Source organism: Formica exsecta, unplaced genomic scaffold, assembly GCF_003651465.1.
Source record: "Formica exsecta isolate Colony F162 unplaced genomic scaffold, ASM365146v1 scaffold15, whole genome shotgun sequence".
Taxonomy (NCBI): domain Eukaryota; kingdom Metazoa; phylum Arthropoda; class Insecta; order Hymenoptera; family Formicidae; genus Formica; species Formica exsecta.
Genome location: NW_021848825.1, coordinates 930241 through 952827, shown reverse-complemented (window position 1 = coordinate 952827; position 22587 = coordinate 930241). Strand labels below are relative to the sequence as shown.

At 33.7% G+C, this 22587-nt stretch overlaps 2 protein-coding genes across 2 annotated transcripts; one reads left to right on the top strand and one right to left on the bottom strand.

Moving 5' to 3' along the window:
* Positions 1–11235: 11235 nt before the first annotated feature.
* Positions 11236–16883, top strand: LOC115232797 (multiple coagulation factor deficiency protein 2 homolog). The gene is made up of 5 exons (XM_029802904.1): positions 11236–11389; positions 15042–15204; positions 16069–16155; positions 16238–16353; positions 16491–16883. Exons 2-5 carry the CDS (start codon positions 15050–15052, stop codon positions 16622–16624), a joined length of 492 nt encoding a protein of 163 aa, XP_029658764.1. The 5' UTR covers positions 11236–11389; positions 15042–15049; the 3' UTR covers positions 16625–16883.
* On the bottom strand, positions 16763–19610 carry LOC115232796 (ribosomal oxygenase 1). Its single transcript, XM_029802903.1, is given in 7 exon segments — positions 16763–17004; positions 17119–17305; positions 17394–18126; positions 18201–18283; positions 18285–18473; positions 18553–19178; positions 19328–19610. Coding segments are annotated over 6 exon segments (1890 nt in total). The 5' UTR covers positions 19328–19610; the 3' UTR covers positions 16763–16932.
* Between the last annotated feature and the right edge of the window lie 2977 nt (positions 19611–22587).

The window sequence follows — 22587 nt, the reverse complement described above, 5'->3', positions numbered from 1 at the left end:
CTTATTGTGATCTACGATTGTTATAATGAGTGAAAATTCAACAAAAGTATTTTTAAACAAATATTTTACGTCAAAATAGCGTACATACAACTTTATGACACACTCGCAGAGAAGTGCATACGAAGTGACATTAAAACGATGCCCATTTCAAGAAAATCTCTGCCGCATAGATGGGCGTATTTTTGGTTACAGAGCCTAGTAATTGGCCTATTCAGATCGAGAGCAATATTTTGACGTGGTTTCGCCGATGACACGTGCGGCCAACAAATTGGCAAGCACGTGTCGGCCGACTTGTGCGTAAGGGAGACTTTTGTCCGATTTAAACGTTACTGTCCGATTTAAACGACACTGTTACCCCTGTCTATCACATGTATAAAGCGACTGTAGGTGTGATCAGTTAATTGCCGTGTGTAATTCTTTTTAGAGATATATAATTTTGCACAATTGTATCGCTTTAAAACTTCGTTTGGGTACTGTTTTCTACATAAAGTAGATAAAGTTTAGTAATTATTTATGTAAATATATTTTATAATACATTTATCTTTTTATATCATAATGTGTTGGATATAGATCTAGAATACTTATTACTTGATTCGAAAAGGATTGTCAAAATTTAGTTCGAAAAGTATTGTCAATTTTTGGACTATATATCTAACCCTAGATATTCTCTTATCTATAAATATTATGATTAATTTTTAGTTGAAGAAGAGTGAAAAAAATTAGTAAGAGGCATAATTTATTACAAATTTTCAATTTTTTAAATTAAAAGTCTGACTATTTTAAACAACATACAAACGATAAAATTGTAAAACAGAGTTTTGTTCTTTATCTGTCCTTGATAAAAAGCCCTTTTCTTGCAGTTTAATATCTTATCTATTGATATCTCAATATTAAAACGATCCTCATTCTTCTTTAATTGACCAGCATGTACAGCTGAAAAAATATGATATTTCTGATAATTTTGCATATGTACGTATGTATACACAAATAATTATATACATATATAAAAATATGTATGTGTGCACACATTTTTTACAAAAATAATTTATAACATAAATATCGCGCAGGCAACGTTTGTAAATATCATGATCCTCATACGCAAATATTATCTTCGGTATCTTCATAATCTTTATTCGCCTCTCCAAATGTTTCTGTTCCTTACAGTTTCTTTGTAAAGAATCGGAACTGAAATTCACGATTTTTCCATCATCAAATACTTCGCCTTATAGGATATAAAATCGGTCGAGAAAGAGAGCGCGGAACAGCGTCGCTAGCAAAGAGAATAAACGATGCCAAGAAATATCGGCAAAAATTACCGTCCTTAAAAACAAGACAGAGTTCCTTCCTCGGCTGCTTCGTCGTCATCATCGTCGTCGTCGTCGTCGTCGTCGTCGTCGACGCCGTCCGATCCGAGAGATGATCAAGAGGGTCAGCCTCCCATTCGATCTCTCGATCCTCGACGTGCACCCCCGACCTATCTACTACTACCTTCCTCCCACTCTTCCGGATGTTCGCGCGTCCGTTCCTCTCTTGTCGTTTCCTTCCTCCTTATCTGCTTCTCTGCTCTTTCTCTTTCTCCCCCTTTCTTTATCTCACACATAGACGTATACACGTAGATATACACACATTATTTCTCTCCCACTCCATCGGCGTCTTCTTCTTTTTTCCTCCCTTGCGTGTTTTGCCAAGAGCCCTCACGGGCGGAAGCGTCACGTACTGCTCTGAAACAAAAACGTAGCGACGTCAAATGCGATTACGAGAGCTGCGAGAGCAGCTCCAGAACGCGGATGCTGCGCTAGGTTAGATGGAGAACGGCGGCAGAGGCGGCGAGGGTGAGGGGGACGAGGGGGTCGAAAAGCAGGATGAGCGAGAGGACGAGGAGAGGAGAGACGAGACCGACGAGGCGAGGGGGATGTTCGTGCCGAGAGGACGGCTTTAGGGAGAGGGGAGGGGGAGGACGAGACGACGAGTGAGCGAGGGGGCAACAGGGGGGCGCGCGGACGCTTATCAGGGATGGAGAATTGTCGAGGGGTGGGTGGGCGAGAGAGTCGGGGTTGAGCGAGATTCTGCGAGGGCCCCAGAGCGATGGCTCGGGCGGACGTGCACGTGTGCGAGAGCGCTCGTATATATGTGACTGTGCGTGCGTGTATACGTGCGAGAAAGTTTAGCGCGTGCGTTTAGAGATGCGTGCGTGCACGCGCGCGAAAAATCGATCGCGCCATTCGACGCGTGCAATCATGGACACCAACTATATACGAACTAGTAACGCCGGAGAACCGTACACTGGTTAATTACTATTATCGCGAATTTCACCAAGGTATCATAGTTGAACAATTTTCCTTTTTTCCGAGACCTTATAATGTCCCTTTCATCGCGTTACTAGAAAATACGATGAATAATTAAAAGCGGGGCTATTAATACGTTTGTTAATCCGCTCTCTACCAGTTTCTGCCGGAACACATGAGCATCAGGAGTAATGCAGGAAAATTGAAAAGTTATAATGACAGTATTTTTTAGTTCCGATACGTTGTATGTAATAGAGAGAAAGAGAGAGAAAGAAAGAATAATATTTTATTAAAATATTATTATATATTACCTCTTTATGAAGTCTATTACATCGACCTTATTGAATAATGGAGAAGAATGAGTTAAATATAAATAATAAAAAAATAAATTAGTAATTTATAGAATTATTTCATAAATCAATAAATGAGATACAACGTACAATATTAATTGATTTACAATTTAGATATAAAACTTTATGTTATTACTACACAATTAAGAAGTAGCGCTTACCGATTGCATTCGCAAACAATTACCGATTGTATGCATATTAAGATCATGCAATTACATAAGATTTACAACGCAATTCTAATGATTATAAAGTAATATAGATAGACAGAATAATGTCGCATCGTATTATGACGGCAAGTATACTATAAAAATAGATTATAAAAAAAAGAATTATATTAATTATAAATTAAAAGAGTGTTGAGAAAGAAAAATAAATATAAATGCAATATATTGAAACTCCAACTTAAAAACTCCATTTTTTGGACCAAAAATATATAAACAATATTTCGTATTTTATTCAAACTGTCTGTAAGTTATTCTATAAAATGCTGAAGGCTCTATCCGATTTCACATTTTAATATATTAAAATTTTCACTCTTATATTTCATTTATACATCGCAATTAACAATGGAATGACAGAGAGAAAGCACAGGTTTATTAAAAAAATATAACATTTTAATTTAATGGTCTCCACATATGTTTTTTTTTTAACAGAAGAAACGACGAGAAAAACGCGTTTCCTCCATTCACGAGATGAAACGGAGTAACTTATTTTCAGAATGACACCCGTTAGAATTAACGTTTCAACGTTGGCGGCCGAGACTGACGATGGTCGCCAAGCCTCCATTAAAAAGTTGTTAAACGCAGCCTGACGGCGCCCCGCGGCAAATTGGAACCCCATCATAAGTCTTCCTTGTATATAATGTACATGGCTGTTAGAGCAAGCCATCTACAAGATAGTGAGATCGAAGTAATTAAGTATTCGACGAAGATATTTTGATCAGGCTGAGACTTGCCGATAGATGTGTATGCGCGAGAGAAAATGAGAGTTTCTACAATTGCCAGTTACATCATATGGACAATGCAAATGCAAATTTAGTTTCTAAGATTTGCTCTTTTGCTCATTCAGTAATTATTATTGCTTATTATTATTTTTAATGAAAAACGTACAAAAGCAACAATGTCACGGAGTTTTGTATCACGAAAACGTAATAAATTTGTTTGACATTTTCCGTCCATTCCTTCCATCCTCGCTCGGCGCTACTTCTTTTCCGTGGGAGAAAAAGCTCTCGAACAAGTTCAACGTTTTCTACGTAACGCTGACTGGAAACTCTTGGCCAGGCCAAGGGAGAGGTTCAAAATAAGAGAAAAGCACCGTGTAAAAAGCATCGAAGTGGGCGCCTGGTAAAAGAGGATGGTTTAAAAGTACATGGGATGGAAAAGGTGTGTAAAGGATGTATAGATAAAATGTAAAGCTGTGTGCAAGTGCGCGCTCATCGAAATCTACTTCTCGCTTAATGGAAAAGTCACTTATTATAGCAAATAATGTACGTAAAATTTTCCGATAACTCCCAAATAACCGTCGTCAAAGTTAAATCATATAATAAAATTCGCGAAAACAAAAGATATGTGCTCTCCTGTACAATTGGAATCGAATTTCGAACGACGAATCGATCTTCAGTTTCTTTAAAAATCGGTCCAACGAACACACACATTTCACGCTATAATTTTAATTTGATTTAACTCTTCCAATTTTTTAATGTGGTATTTTTCTTCTCATGAAAATTTGTTTTTTAAAGGGAGATAAATATAAAATATATAGCTCTCGTTTATAAAAATGTACTTACACACATATGTACGAACATATATACAATATATATATTTATTTATAAATGAGATCTATGTATTTTATATATATATCTCTCTTTAAAAACTAATAAAACACGTTTTCATTAGAAGAAAAATATCTCACTAAAATACATATAAAATAATATCAATCAATCAAAACAAGTTAATTCTTTTAAAAAAATTGATTAAATGCAAATTATAATTTCATATCTTGTCAAAATACTGAAAGTGACATACATGAATGGCTTAATAATTTGAATAAAAGATATTTTTTATATACTGCGTTTAATAAATTTACGCAGTTTTAACGATTACGATAGTCTTCAGGAGGCAGACATATCCAACCCTCGGGGTTCGTTAGCCAACCGCGAAGATCACAAACTTAAGAGACAGGGTATTTGAATACACGCACGCACATCACACGCACACGAAGTAATCATAGTCGCCGTCGCGCGCGGAGAAGGAAAGAGGGTCTGAAAACCGCGGCAAGTCGAAAAACCGCCATGCGGCATTTCCAATTCTTTTTGCCCCGGTCCAGCACACGCATCGGGTCAGCTTTCAGGCTCTAACGTGGTAAAGAAAATATTTTTAAAATAATTTTGCACACTTAGGTGTCCTATACCATCGCCGCTGCGGCCGCCACCGCCATTAAGTTGAACAGAAACAGCCGATGCGAAAGAACGGGAAAGAGAGAGAACGGGTTAAAAGAGTGCAAGAGAGTTGCTTTACAGCTTTACCCCATTCCAACGTGTCTCTCCCCCTTACATGTGTTTAACGAAAAAAAGGAAGAGAAAAGAGAGCGAGCAACGAGAGGAATGGAGGGCGCGGGAAAGGCGTAATGATATTTCTATCATTTAACAGAGGCTGGGAATAATCCGGGATAGAATTATGCGGGCCCGTCACGTAGATAACACGAATGTTTGCGACCGATTGTGATGCAAAACGTACAGTTAGGTATTGCTTAATTAGCTGAGTGTAGTTGAATGCGAATCGCGTTGAACGTGTAAAAGAAACGAGCGAGGGTGATGGTGCACCGTTCGAAACAATCATTTTCGGACGATTCTGTAGATTGAACCAAATATCAACGACTGAAAATATTGAAAAAAATATTTTAACTTAAACATTTCTTTGCACGAAGCACTTGAATAATAAAAAATATTTTTAAAACATTATACATATATCTATTGGATCACATGAGCATTCGAAAAAGTAGGCTCATAATAATTATATGTTCTTTTGCTGTCATCTCTGTTCGTTTCCTCTCGTTCCCAACAAAAATTGTTAAAACAATTTTAATTTTAATTAAAAATATACTGTACTTTGGACCAGTTTAATTAAAATTGATCAATCTTAATTCTAGTTGAATTTATTCCTCGCATTGTCTTTGTCTTTTTTAGTAAAAAATTTCTAACTTTTTTACAATTTTCATTCTCTTTTACATAATACTTTATCCGGGTGTCATTTCTGTATTTTTTTTTCTTCTCTTACCTTTCTCGATCGCGATTCGCGCATGATCGATCAAACTAACGAAGGCAGTGTGGCGAAAATTGGGAAGGAAACCCTCGTCCTTTTTTTCGTCCGATGTACGATTCGGAGCGGAAAAGAGCAGGGCGTAGAGCGCGAAAATCGCAGAGCACGAAAATCGAGGAGGAAATGTGGAAAATCGCCTCGGTCGTCTGCAATCATGCTGTCGGTGAAAGAAATTGCTGCAGACTATAAGAGAACATTCTCTCTCTCTCTTTCTCTATTTCTCTACCTCTCTCGACGACGAAGGCGTGATTATCACAAGAATATACGCGTATGAAAAATCGCCATGACATCTCACCATGTTTGCTTCTGGTTTTCTCTAAAAACGCTTTTATCTCTCTTGAGATATATTGAGAGATAGTTCAAAAATATCAGCGAAAAAATTCAGTATAATTACAACGTTGACATTACAAATTGCGCGACTTTGCTCTTCTTTGACAAATTGCTATATATTGAGTGCAACTAATTATCAATGCTCGATAATTAGTTCTGCATCAACAGAATACATTAACAAATCTAATGTGCACTATGAAGATACAATCTGCATGAAGCCTCGGATCCAAGAAAAGATAAGGATAAATCGTAATCACCGTCGAACTGTACAACCACGCTACGCGTTAGTTAACGATAAATCATAAATTTTAAATGCTAAAATAAATGGGACCATACTTCTATAAACTCATTAATCATTAAATATTAATAGAATTTAAACAAGATTTGAATAATTTTATATATGCGATAAAAACGTAAAGTAAATAGAAACTCGAAAAGCTTGAATGAAATAAAAAACTTATATTATCTTTTAATCAAATATTGGGAATTTTTCATTAAAAGTATAATCACGACAATATGTATCCATAGAAAAAATAATTTTAGTATCAGCTTGATAGTGAAGCAATTTGGTATTGAATATGCATATATTAGAATATCGAAGGTATACATAAAGTATTGTACTAATCACTGGCCAATGTGCATGCGACCTTACATGGACACGCGAGATTGAACGGAATGAGGCAATGGCGCGTGAAAAGCTTCAGATAACACGACGATATTTCGAGCGGCATATCGGCAAAGCTCAAAGAGTTAATCGTATGTCCGCGAGGCAGAGGACAGAACGGGAGAGGAAAAAAAAGCGCCGCGAGCCGGCCGCGCTTGTATTTTCGATAATTATTCGACAGTCGATTTGCGTGCGGATGGACTGCGCATTGGGGGAGGCGGAGGGGAGGTAAACGGGGGGATGAACGAGCAGGTTGGCAGAAGAGGGGGAGAGGGGAGTAGACACGATTGCGGGGTCGCGGGGCTGGTTTCCGAGAGTCGCGTTCAACCATCCGGAAGCTATGAATATATTATTTGACGGGCAGTTTCGGTAGACTCCGATCGGATGGAGCATCGATCATGGCTGGCGCATCCCTTTGGGCCATTTTCATGCGTCAGAATGCGACACGCCTGCAATCGAGCGATTGCTGTGAAAATAAAAAATAAAAAAAAAAGTAAATAAAAGGGCACATAGATAGGCGCTCGCGCGTGAGCGTATCCAAACAACGCGGCTGCTAACCAGCGCGATATTTTTCTCGAACAAAAAAATTCGAATGGCGACAAAAAGAAGATGGATCGATTTTCCTTTCTCCGAGAGATAAGAAATTCAACAGATAGGCATAAAGAAGAATACATTTATAAAACAAAAATCAATTCGAAAAATTATCAAAAAGTGATATAAAACGATAATTATTTTATATACTTCTTTTTGTTCTCTCTTAATTACTTTTTCTATACTTTTATCGTTATTTGTAGTTTCAATCACATAGAATTTTATTATGATTCAGTAGTAGATATATCATTTTTTAAATGATCAAAATTTATAGAATTTTAATTCACAAATAATATATTAATTAAACGTGCATTATTCAGCATATAATTACTAGAAGACCATCTCATCAACGAGTACTTTAATCTCTCGTAATTAAATAGTTTGAAATTGCAAGTAGTTAGTTAAACTTAAACAACCTTTACTTCGAGCAATGATAACTGGAATTTTCGCGAAGACAGATTGTCGCTCCGAGAAAGGATGAAGATAACGAGAAGTTAAAATTACAATGGGAACTCTGTTCGACAGAATGTTCTGCTTTCTGCTACACAGTGTGAAGCACAAATTTAAATATTATGAAATCTAATATTTTTGCTTCGTAATTGAGAGTTGTAGATATTTCTGAAATAATTTTTAATAATCGATTGGATAAAGTTTTATAAATCAATCTTACACACAAGACAAATCCACTATCTTTTTAAATATTATATATAAAAATATATTCAACTTGAAAATAATCTTATCTTCATCCGATTTCTCAAAATATTTCAGTATACCATGAAAATTAAGAAAATTATCATACATTTTTATCGATTCAACTATTATCACATTTTGCAATTTTTTATCGCAAATTATAATAATGTAATAATAATATATAATAATAATAAAATATTCCATATAGAAATAGATTCTTATATAAACGCGGAAAAATAGCTAAGTTCATTAAAAAAAGGTTGAAAGCTATATGATTATATAAAATATATTTATCTTGATCTAACATATTTCGAGAATCGTCGAGGAACCTTTTCAGAATATCGTGCAATTGAAACGCATCCGTGGGCGGTAAACTGTTCATGGAGAAATCGCGATGGGTGGTCCTTTCTTCGTAGTAATCGAGTAGAAAACTCAATCACGATCTGACTTTCGCATGGCTAGTTTTGCTCATTGTTATTGATTCGATTTTCAAAAGATAGCCTCCGAGAGAGGAAGAAAGGAATATTTTCCGATCAATCCTTTTCTTCTGCACCGCAGCTGTTAACATTAATTTCAATCAACTTGCGCGCTGATTTATCTGCAGATTCAATTCAATCTGGGATATATATTCATGTATTAAAATCTTAATTTTTTTATTAGAGTTGTGACATCTTTTGCAACGCTTTATCTAATCCAAATTGAATCACTAAAACGATAGATGTATCGTTTTCGTGGAGCTAGCCACGCATTAATTCCCTATCGTAGCTGCAAATCATACGAAACTAAGCTTTTGATATAATTTGTGTAGCCAAGATACTTGTATTAGTTATAAAATAACATTTATATAAAATGTAGCTTAATCAAAAAAGATTCGAAATTTTTGTAAAATTTCATGTACTTGTTCAACGAAAAGTAATCGCGGTCGCATAAAGAGATCATATTCCACACAAGCGTACGAAAGTGTTGGTATTATATGATGCAAAATGCACCTCGAAAAATTCGGGGCCGGGAAGGGGAGGAACGCAGAACTGGAAGATGCAGTCCGACGTAACCTTTGACGCGTCATAGTCGACGGACGCACTTTGAAGTCCGCGTATTTTAATGCAACGGCGAACTGTGCATATCGAGAGACTGCTGAATTAATCGCAGGGCACTCCGGCAGGAGGACGGGGTAGGGAAGGAGATGAAGGGGTGAAGGGGATGGAGAGAGAGAGAGAGAGAGAGGGTACGGACGAGGAAACCCTAGGGGGAAGGGAGAGAACGAACCGGCCCCGCTTTTCTGGGGCACGTGCCCATGGGTATCGGTATTTCGGGGTGCGTTAATACCTCACTATCCAGACGGATAGAGAGAGAACAGAGCGAAACATCCACTCCTGCACATTGTTTGCGGCTTGGAATCAATAAAAGCATAGCTTTAGGCTACGGTGGTCGCCATGGTAACGGGAGACCCATCCGTGCACTATCCCACTCGCCCTCTCTCTCTCTTTCTCTCTCTTCCTCGTCCTTTGCCTCCTTCGTCCCTACGCCCCCGCATCTCCCTCAACCCCTCGCAGTTTATCCTCCATCCCTCTTCGATCCTCAAACACGCACAACCCTCTGTTCTTCTCCCGTCTTCTCATTCTCTCCCTCTTTCTCTCTCTTTCTTTCTCTCTTGCTCTTTCGCTCTCTTTCTCGCCACATCTGCATCCATTCTCCTCCTCTTCCTCTTTTTCCCTGTTTCTCTTTTCTTCTCTTTCTCTGTCTCACTGGCTCCTCAAAAACTCTGTTTCGGTCAATTCGAATTTGTAACCGCGATCGAATTTACCACAATGGAATGCTCTTAAACTCGCATCGTCCCGCGATTTATGACGACAACGATTTTGAGGGATAGATTTGGACCAATGTCCAATGTCTCCCATAGCAAGCATGTACAATATAAATAATGAGTAGAGATTCGTAGTAAAATGAATATTCATCCAGATAGATAAACAAATTTTGCCAAATATTTACTGTGCTTTGTCAACAAATAAAAATCAATTCGATATATATGATATTAAATGTGATGTCAGATTCTAATAGAGATCTAACAAAATATCTGTTAACAGAGTATAAACCGCAGACTAATAATAAAAATCGAACGAAGTTGAAACACAATCTGACCATATAGTATGATACTCTCTATATAAAACATGCGTTTATGCAGCAACAAATAATGACAGTACTAATAAATATTGTAAGTATTTGCTATTGCACAATATGAATATTGCGGTGTATTTTAAACTCCAAAAATATATTTATTAGATGTCTGTATCATATGTGGGAATAATACAAAATATAAAAGACTGACTTTCTGCATGCATAACTTTTGTTTTTGCTGTGCGGAATAAAAGAGATTTATTAAACTATGAATAGTAACAAAAAAACAAATATCACCGCCGTAAAATCATGGCGGTAATATTTCTGTTCGTACTACTGTAAATTGTAATTGATTATTGATTATATAATTCTTAGGAATTTTTTAGAGAACTTCTGCGTATTTTTTATGTATATATATATATAAATTTTTCAAATATTCCCATTCAAATTTCCGAATAAAATTAAAACGTTTTTAGTGATCGTTTGCGTATTTTTTATGTATATATATATAAATTTTTCAAATATTCCCATTCAAATTTCCGAATAAAATTAAAACGTTTTTAGTGATCGTTTGCGCAAAATAAAATCTTCAAAGAGAAAATTCCAACAAAAATTTCTTAAGTCTTAATAAAATTTTCAGAGAATTGTCTGATTTCTTCAGGCAAAAAAAAATCCCGGAAAACTACAGATTCTTAAGGTTTTCCCAAATAATAAATACTCTATAGAAATCAAACACGAATCGAATCCACACGCACTTATTTGGAAAAAGAAGCGGGATAATCGAATTAGCCGACTTTTCGCATGGATTTGGAGGAAAACGAAACGAGAGCCCGCTCAAAGAGAGCGGTCGTTCGTTCGGAGCAACTCGTTCAACACGCAAACTCCAATGGAAAAACGTCGATAAGCGTCGTCGCGCGTTCTCGCTAACCAAGTCGAGAGCGACAGGGTAGAGAAAACCACGAACGGGGATCCATAGCAAAGGGTGGATCGAACAGTCAAATTCATCGCCGATCAAATCAATCGATCACCACGGGACGTTCAAGACAGGTAAAAAAAAAAAGTAAATTTATCATTTGCATTTTGACATTTCGAAACAATAAAGCAGAAGAGTCTGCAATCCCAGTCTAGGGTTATGACAGTCTAACCTGGCGCTCCATCTATCAAGGGATGATCACCCTCTCGCTTTTGAGATGAGAGATACCCGCCGATAGTCACGGCCGGCGAGCGTCCCGCGGGGGATCGCTTAAAATTGCTGTCGAGGAGCACGAAAGTACTGGCTTTCGCGATCTCGTAAAAACAATCGACGCAATTTTGCATATAATATTGCACAGAGACATATGCCCAGTTCGATCAGTAACAGATAACTTATCGCGAATAAGTATATAATACAAACATACCAAGTAACAATAGTCGGTATATTATAACAATGATGAGCATATTTCAAATGCATGACTACTAAAAATCATAATTCAAGCAGAGTATATGTACTTATATATGTTTTGTTTTAATAAAATATTATTTAAAAATTTATTATATATATATATTTTTTTCTGTGAGGAGAATAGATGCATAAAAAATATTTATTTGTAATTTGTTCACGCACACATACACAATAATTAAAATTATTAAGTAAAATAATAATTTCAAATAAAATACTAATAATTTTTATTTTAGATATATATTATTGAACTAATTCTTATTTAAAATTTTCAAAATTGCATTGATTAATATTGTATTAATTATATATTATATTAATGTCAAATATTATATTACAAACATTGCATCCTAAAGAAAATAATTAAATTAAAACTAAGCAGAAACTGATTTAAACAATGTAAATTATAAGAAATAAATAACATTATTACAAATTCGTGACAAATGTACTCAAATATTTTACACTGATCATATCATAAGAAGAATAATTATTTTAATTGATTATTTGAAATCTGTTATGAAAAATGCATATATAACATTTTTTTTTTCATTCATAAAAATAAATTTTTTAAGTAAATTTTTAATTAATACACAATTGTAAATTACTATTTCAAATTAATTACTTATAATCTAGTGGAAAAATTGGCTTTTGCAAATATTCCTCTTTTTAATTTTATTTTCTAATTTTTTCACCTATGCATTATACGTATAATAAATTGTAACATATCAAAAAAATATGATATATTGTATAATACTTTGTTATTGTATAAATAAATATATATTGATATAACATATATATTTATGCGTATGATACACACGTATAATATACCAACCATTGCTATTCAGACTCACAAAGATCTAGTTGCATCAACAATTCGGCTCGACCAACATCGCATTAATCATTTTTTTTTTCTAGATTAGTCGTCTCTATCTGTTTTAAAAAATTCCTTGAAAATTTGTATAATCAAGTATATTAGCAAGATACCATTAAGAGATAAAAATGGATATATATATTATTGTATATGGTGAATAAAACCATTTAATTTATATAAATGCGTTTCCTTTTCATTGATTTTCTTCGCGCTCTTTTGAAAGAGAATCATGGATAAATAAATAAAATAAACTCTTACGGGAAAAAATGCAAAATATGTGTATCACGTTCATGTCATCGCGCGAGATCTCGTTAGCACCTACGTGGCCAATCTCCGTCGACGACACGTCGCTCCATGGTCGATCTATTAGTGTCAAATCCGTGAGCTTATCCGTGCACCCGATATACAACGGGTAGCGGGAGATTCTTGCTGGCCCCGACGATGCGAAGGAGAATGTCGAGTGGGTGCAGGTCCCCTGTAAGGCGACACAGGTACATATGGGCTCTCCCATTGAATGGACCAAATGATATAAATTATTTATAGATTTCGACACCGGAGAGAGACAGAGACATAGGCGGGCGCGGAGGGTGTTCGAATTGGGGCGCGGCGGGACCCCTGGGGGGTCCTTTCGCGCATCGAAAACCCTTCGGGGATTCCCCCTCTCAGCATATGCATTCTCGCTTCGAGACCACTGTAAGCCTATATAAAATTGATTCCTAAGTACCCCGTATTCGTATCGGCCTCGTGTGTCTTTTAACACCTATGTCAGTATTTGCTCTCCGCGTTCTTGTAAATACACCGCGGACAGTGGCAAACGTTACGTCCAAAATTAATTTTTGATCGCCTTCATACAATGTGATAAAGAAATATAGTAAATCATTCGTTATATATATAAACAAAATCTGATTTAAATATGTTTTTAATATACTGAAAAAAAAAGTTGTTAACTTGACCAAATGCGTCCAACTGATTATTATTTCTTTAATTGAAATATTTAAGTATTTAAATTAAATATGACATATTAAATCTAACATGACGTATTTGACTTAAATTTTTTAATATTTCAATTTAAAAAATGATAATCAGTCAAGTTAACAACTTTTTGTTCTCAGTGTAGTAATGTATGTAAAATATGCGTAAATTTATATGAAAAAAACACTAAAATGGGTATAATTTTTCTTTGATTCGTAATGTTCGCCATTCCTAAATGAGCATCAATAAATAAAAAAATGTCGCAATATTTTGAGAATAAATCTCTTATTCTGAGAACGCGAAAATTTCGCCAATTATACTATATATCAAGTACATTTGAGTTTTCGAACATGGTCTTGTAACAAATCGGGACGGGCCCGCGATCGCTCAGCACGCCCCCCCGGGGTCCAATCTAAATCAATGGGCTTGTGGGTAATCGCATAATAATTACCGGGACCCCCTCTACCGCCCATCTGTCGCTGACCGACGGGGTGTTCGACCCTTAGAAGAAGCAGACACTCTACCACGGCGACACACCCGATGAACATGTCCCAGCAGGTCCCATTGTCGATGAACACCGCTCGGAATGTCGTGGAGCGCCCCCCATCATTCTTTCTAAACTACATTCGATCGTGTATAAACCGCCGCAAAATAAATAAATGCGATTCGTAAACTAATGTCTTAATTTAATTTAAATTTGCGAATTAAGCTCTTTCACATGTAAGATTCTCATATATATGTGTTATTAATGTCTCAAGAGTTACATCCAGTTTATCTAACATAATATAATAGGATGTCTACTCAAATTTTGTAAAAAAATTTCCTGAAAATTCTCTGATCTTCTAGGTATTTTTATTCAAAATTTCAGGTAAAAAAAAATATTTTTAATATTTTTTAGTGCAATTTTCTAATATAAAAGTTTTTCCATGTGTCTTCTAATGTTTTTCATTCATGCAAAGGAAAAACAGAGAGACTCTTAAGTTTCAAGTGCTACATTTGTAAATGTACTGAAAAAATTGACTAATTTTCATAAGATAAGCATTTTTTACTTGCATATAAAATTTTCATTTTTTTATCACTAAAAATTACAATAAAGAATATGTAATATTGCATATTCAATATGTTATTAAGACATTGAATATACATATAAACAAACAAACACATAAATATATATTTTAAACACATAATTTACTTGGCTTGCCGACTGTTTACAATATAAGAGCAAAATTATCAAATAGAAGATTTTTTAAAGAAATTCCCTGAATCCTAATAAAATTTCATGAGAATTCCCTGATTTTTCTAGATACAAAAGAGAAATCCTTGAAAATTCCAGGTTTTCCATGTTTTTCCACGTAGTAGACACCCTGCATACAGTATAATAAGATAGAAATATTATCTTTACATACAATAATTTATTCCAGATAACAAAATGGAGATGATACTTTTAATTAATTTGTGTCTCGGCCTAGCAACTGGTCACTTTCGTGGACCGCATCATCCTAAGAGTAGCATATCCCATCATCATTATACACCGCAAAATGAAATCAAATTAACGCAAGATTCCGAGCTCCTTCACGATGCAACGTGAGTTGAAAAGCTAACCTAATTAGAATTATTTACTCTCATCTTATTTATTTATGTTTATCAAACTATTAACTATAAGGTATCGATGATCTTATTAATTTTATTAAAATAATTTTTTTTTAATATGTTACATCAATTATATTAAAAGATTGACAGGAGAAACTAATAATATGTGTAGAGAGTAGTCGTAAATGACAGATTTGTATTACAGATTGCCATTTTATGACCGAAATGTAAAAAGAATGATATTAAAATTATAGTAGAGCGATTTTTTTATTTAAGAAATCAAAATAAAAATTCTTAAATTGATGACCCCCGCGTGTAGCTAGCAGCTGGATCAAGATGCACTTAAGACTGAATTTTGTATTTTACTTAGAACTTTTCCAGAGATATATAGGATATATTCAAATATTGTAAAATACGACTCTCGCGTATCTTTTAGCTATGTAAAGAATAAATTCTGTGGAAGGAAAAAAAGTTTTATGAAGAAATATAATCCTCGAAGCAAAATACGAAAATTACGAATCTCATCAAATCTGCACTGCTAAAGCGCAGAATATATACTTGGCATGGCATTTATCATAAATTTTTAAAAATTAAATTACAAAAGCTAGCTTTACCGCGTATTTCAGGTTGCATTCATACTAGTATTCATATAAATACAGACATTCATATATACAAAAATTTATTTCTCAATCTGATAATTCTGAAATCGGAATTTTGCATCTCTTCACCGAACGAAATCTCTAAAATCAATTTGATCCCTCCAATTCGGCCAGTCGATCGTTAAGCAAATCGAAAAATCATTAACTTTCCAATTTAGTACTCAAGAATAGAATCCGTGACTTTATTCCACAATTTTAGGCATCTGAAAGAGGACATCGGTCCCATGGCCGATCAACTCGACTTTTCAAAAATGACAGAACAGGAAATAGAGTTCCACTACTTTCAGTACGTTTGATATATCAGAATTCGTCTCTTATTCCTAATAAATTATTGAATTTACTGTTGCTAATATATTTTCGAATTATAGAATTCACGATGTCGACAATAATACAAAATTAGACGGATTAGAAATTCTTCACGCTCTTCAACATACTTTACACGATGACGAGGAAAACGCGATGCAAGATTTGTCCCGGATTGTAGGTATGTTTGAATAAAATCGATTTCTAGCAGCGATAGAAATTATATAAATATGTTGTGCGTATATGCGGATCCTTTTTACAAGTATGTGATAAAAGCGATTTTTAATCTAATCTAAATATTTCATGTATTTACTTTAGATCTAATAGATAAAGTGTTGGCAGAGGATGATTTAAACAAGGACGGCTATATAGAATACGTTGAATTTGTAATGGGAAGGAAGAGAGATCATGACACGCTAGAGAAACGAAACAAACTCAGAATCGGAACGTGAAAATTGTTAACTTGAAATATATGAATATATAATCTTGGATTATACTAAAAATAAATAAGATGATATGAAAGAAATATATTTTGCACATTGTAAGATATAATACGAATTATGTATAACTATATGCAGTTGATATTCTGCTATCAGTGTGTCATATGCTTAACTATCATAGTATGTAATTTTTTATTTTTATTTTACGTACTGTAATATATTTTACAGTTTAATGCGCGTAAAAAATAAGAAAATATAAATTAAAGAACTATATATTTTCTTTTATCTAACTCCTTTTATTATGACTTTTTTATAATAAATTAATTCATACCACATAAAGGAGTATCTGTTATGACTAGATTCTTTTCCCAAAGATCTCTTACTATTTGAATCTATAAAGTAAACATGCAGTTCTTATATTAATCATTTTTAAAAAAATATTTTATTATACAAATGTAATATAAGTAAAAAGGTAATATGTATATGTAAGTAAATATGCTTAATACCTTAATGTCGTCGCTCTCGATCGGCAATTCCTTTACACATATAAAGTTAGGATAGGATATTATTATTTTCTGAATGCCAGGTACAAACTCTGCATCAATTTCTAAATATTGCAGTTCGTATTCTTGATATTCTTTGGAATTTTCAGTGGAGTAATATATCCTATATCTTTCATCTTCCTCTATTAACCTAATAATAATATAGTAAAACATAGTTATATGGATATTTTCTCGTTTTAGATATCTTGCTTTTTAAAATGGATTATAATTTTTGTTACCTTATACAATGCGTTCTCAACAATCGTATCCTTGTCTCGGGTGTTATATCCGCGCGATTCTTAACAATTCCGTTGGTAGTCATAATCTCGCCATCTTCCGCCACTGAACATTTTCGTTCATCTTTAGTGAGGAAGGGAGGCAGAAAGCAGTGGATGTGATCTTTGGCCATTAAATCGGCCGCGCTGTCTACATCGATGTAATTCATCAAATTAGTTATCAGATCCTTAATTTGCTCTTTGAAAGCTTTTTTGTATTCTGTTGCATTCGTGCTATGTGCAATGCCAGTGTATCTTAAATATTCCAAAGGCAGTCCCTCGCGAAAACGACTGTCGGTTTCGGCCGCTCGTTTTAAGGCCTGTGGAAGAAGTTTCTCGAGCAAGTTGCACCAACTATTTCTCTGATACATACTTAACGTGACATGCAAGCTATGAGTATCGTCGATGGTCGTTCCTTGGTGAACAGTTCCCCGTGGTAAATACAGCAAATCCCCAGCACTGACAATCGTGTCCAGTATAGGCTCCCCGATTTCCGATTGATCAAAATTCTTAGATGAACATCTCGGCAAATATTCATTCTCATTAGGAGGCATATATAGCCTCCACCTCTTTTTGCCCTCAATTTGCAATATAAATGCTTCAATGTCATCATAATGAGGTGCAAAACCTTGACTATTGGGTGGTGTAAGATACAAATTGGCGCCAACAAAACAGCCGAAAAATTCCTGAAGTGTAGCTGTAAAACACATTTTATAAATTAAGAAACAATAATACAAAATTTTTAGAGAAATATAATTACAGTGTTTTTACCATTGAGTGCATGTAACTGAGGTATGAATGTCTGAGGATTTAACATTCTCACAGAGCAGTCGTTCAGATAATAATCCCAAACAAGGAAGAGCACGACCAGGAGGATTGTGAGTCTCTCTTACTCCATCGATATAAGAAGTAATGTCAATATTTTTGGTGAATAAAATATGATTATCTCTCAACATTTTATCTAATACAGATGTCGATATGATCCACTTGTAATAATCAGGTTTATTTCTTTTTATATGTATTGGAGTCTTTTCCCAATGTTTTCTGATTAAAATAAGACAATTAATATTTTAATACATAACAACAAATACATGTATAATTATACTCGTTAATTTGAACTTACATAAAAAAGTTTTTAGTTTCCAAAGGATGTACTAGCCATTCAAATAATTTTTGACTGCCTAAAGTTGGATCGGGATCACCAAAATAGATTGTACTTGCATGTTCATTTAATGTATTTTTGTGAAATTCTATGTAGTTTAAATGATTGTCATTATTTTCTTTCTTAGCATTCTCTCTTAATGTTGTTTCAATTGTTGCGATAGTTTTTCTTTTGTCACAAGTCTTTTTTTCAGTTTTCTCTTTTTGCTCCTTTATTAATTTTAATTTAGATTTTTTATGCACACTTTGAACATTATTTACTTCATTTAATTGTAATCGATTATTTAATCTTTTTAATTTATTTATCATCTTTGCAGTAGGTAAGGAACTTTCTTTACAAATTCTCAATCTGCCTTTTTTAGTGACAATACCACTTTTACTTTTTAAAGAGATATTCAAAGTATATTTATCTTTATTCTGTTGCTTTTGAGTTTTCTGTTTTACAATCATTTGTTTAATATTTTTTTGATTAGCTACTTCTGATAACAGATGCTTATTTTTTCTTTTTTTACAATTCATTTCTTGTTCTGGGTTTTTACGTTTCTTTGCATGCATAGAAAAAGCTGATACTGGGATGTTTTCAGACATCTATATGAATAGAACACATAAGAGCATAATTAGATCTGATTTTATAAATATCAAGTACAAATTGTCAATTTGTAAAATCTTTGAATCTTACTAAAAATTTACACACACGATACGCCTTAACCTCTTTTGTATACTAACTTTACACACACGTCTTTATTTGTGATTCTTCTTTTTCCTTTTTAGATATCCACAGATGGACTGTAGTATCACGATGCAGTTCTTTTATAATTCGCTTTTTTAACAAATTCTCTTGTTCTTGAGACACAATACGACAACACGTGCTTCTTCAAAATCTAATAGGCGCTTTCCAGCAAGAACATGCATGTCACACGATTGGTTATCAATAGAAAGATTATCGGGACTTCAGAAATTCTCTATTTGATAGCCAATTGCATATTTTTCTGGAAAGCTTCCATTGTTGGTATACAGATTGAGTTTTTTGCGCATGCGCGGCGGTAATGCGCTGAAATGACATATATGAAATATGGATAATATTAAAAATGTTATTAAAGTACACGCTAAACGCACAGAAATAAAATAAGCCAGTAAAACAAAGTATATAAAAAAAAAAAGATTACAAAATTCAAATTCCATGTTTTTCAGAAAATAGAAATTTAATCTCGCAAAATAAATCCACCAGTTTATTTTAATTGATTTTTTTTTTTTTTTTTTATAAAGAAAACGAAAGAGAGAAAATATTTAATCTGTATATTTTAATTTAGATTTCATTAAATCTATACTATCCATAATAAAATCTTACGTGATCTAAAAGTTTCATGGTCTAAAAAATCTATACATTAATCGAAAGACTAAAAGTAAGAATAACCCGTATGTTGAATTATATTAATTATGTTAATTTCCATATTCTGCACTCTCCATTCTTAGCCAATTTCCCCTCTTATACTGTTCTTCGTTGCTCTTCCATTACTTCACATACATTCTCCAAATCAATTGGAATCAATTGAAACAATTTTCATTCTATTCATATATGATCATGTGTGGCAAATGTTAAAAATATTAGAACAACGTAAGAGGGAATAAAAGTCGTTACAAGTAGAATGCACAATATGAAAAGGTTCGACTGTAATTGATTCTCGAGATGAAATAGTTTGTATTATATTAGATACACACATAATGTTCAAGAGACAATGTCAGTTGTGGGTGTGTCATTTAATGTGGGTGTAAGTGTAAGAGATGTGTATATCTGTATGTGTGTGTACACGTAAATAATTTATATACAAAATGATAGTGTGTAGTTCTTGAAAATCGTAATCGTTATAATTATAACGTCGCGATATTATACGTTAATATCGTACGTTCTTTTTATAATACAACATATCTTTGAGCAATCTTGCTGCACACATTGCCGTACAAGATTACGATATTTTACATTCTCTTTTCAGCGTGTACCAGTGAATCGAATTCCCCCAACTCAATGATGTTTTTTGATTACATCAAGATTTGACTTTTGTATTCAGTTATCTATATGACGTATTCCAATCACGCGCATAAATCAGTGATGAGAATTAATACCTTATAAAACATATATCTACATTTTTTCTCTTTTTTTGAAATAATTTACAAAACATTTTCTATATTTAATTTATAATTTATCATCGCATTATTTTTTAATATATTAGGCGTACGTTATCTTATATAATTACTTTTTTTTATCCGCGTTAATAACGCGTCGTATTATTTTCATGGTACGCGCAAAATATATAGTTAGTCGAAAGTCAAATATTAATTCTGTCCGAATTAATTAATTCCGTTTAACCAGCTGCTGGCCTTTTCTAGATTACATTACCGACTATAACGTAGACATAGAGAAAAATAGAAAAAAAGAATTTATAGTTAACCGAAGTTACATATATATATAAAACATTCTGACCGAGTCAAGGTATCGGAAACATGTACGTGTACATATTGCATGGATTCTTTCGCGTAATTCTTTTTTATTTTTTATTTTATTTTTTTCTCTTTTTAATTAACAAGTATACGTGCGTATGCTTTGATAAAGCGTAAATGTTCAAAATGTTCTATCCGAGAAAATTATTTCGCGCTTCCGGATTTTTCGTCGAGTCACATTCGTCCGTTACGCGTTTTTTTTTTTACGGACAATAAGGAATTGTCATTCTTATTAGTGCTCTGTAAACTGTCAACATTTATTGTCGATATTTTATTACTGGCAATATATTAACGGTCCAAACACATACATATTTGAGAATTAACTAAATATGTCGGAAACGCTCTCTATGACCGACTGTCGCCGACTCCTTCGGGCATCAGCTAGAATCTATAATTTAAAAGATAAAATACATCTTATACATTAGAACGTCTTTTGAATAACTTTAATAAAATATATTTTGTTTAAATAAGCAGATTTCTTTTTCTTAAGACTGTGTGACTTGAAAAAACTATATATAAATTAAGAATATATATATAAGTCTTATAATGTGTTGGTCGAGAGTATTCCAAGTCTATTACATTCACATCTGTTTCTGCAAATTGTCGTAATTAACACGCGCTAATAAATAAAACAACATTTTATACATCAAATATGACGAAAAGGATATTACAAGATTATATTTCTTAGATTATAAATATATAAATTTATTCAGCTTTTAGAGAAAAAAACAGATGTGAGTCTCAATGAAGTCATACAAGAGACATAGATTTAACAATATATAAGTGCGTGATTAATTATACATATCAAAGGAGTGCGTGTAGAAACGACAAGAAACATTGATAGTTTAAGAGTCACTTTACAAAGAAACAAATAGTGCGCCCGCCAAATTGGCATAATATTACACAAAATACTGACTTAATATGTAACTTTCTTTAAAATTCTGCACAATATCTCAAAATTCTGCTCTTGATATTTTGCTGTATATTTCAATTATCATTATATACATGAAACGCGATACGTCTGATTTTTACACAAACTGACCACTTTTACCCACATGATCTCTTTCCCCTCTTTAATTCTTTAATCTCGTAGAATGATATAGTGCGCGCGACGTCTATGTATTTTTTTACTTATACAATTAGGGAGAGAATTCGAACTACATCGTGACAGACTAAAAACTACGCTCACGTATTATTGTAACTTCACTAGCACTAGTGACAAATTTTTCTTGCTACAAGTGCGTTTCGAGATCACGGATGTTATCGACTTTTTCTTATTTCGCGTTTTTTTTCAGATGAAGTAATCGTCGATCGACTTGTAACGCAAATGTAATTAGCGAATGTAATAAACATAATGGCTACAAACATAACAACAGCAGGATATAATCGCCGGTATATATCTTACAAAAGTTCAGAAGCTAAAATTTAGTACAAAAAAATTTGATTAACTAATAAGATAAGCCCAAATTCAACAATTATTTTCGACGACATAAAAATTCTA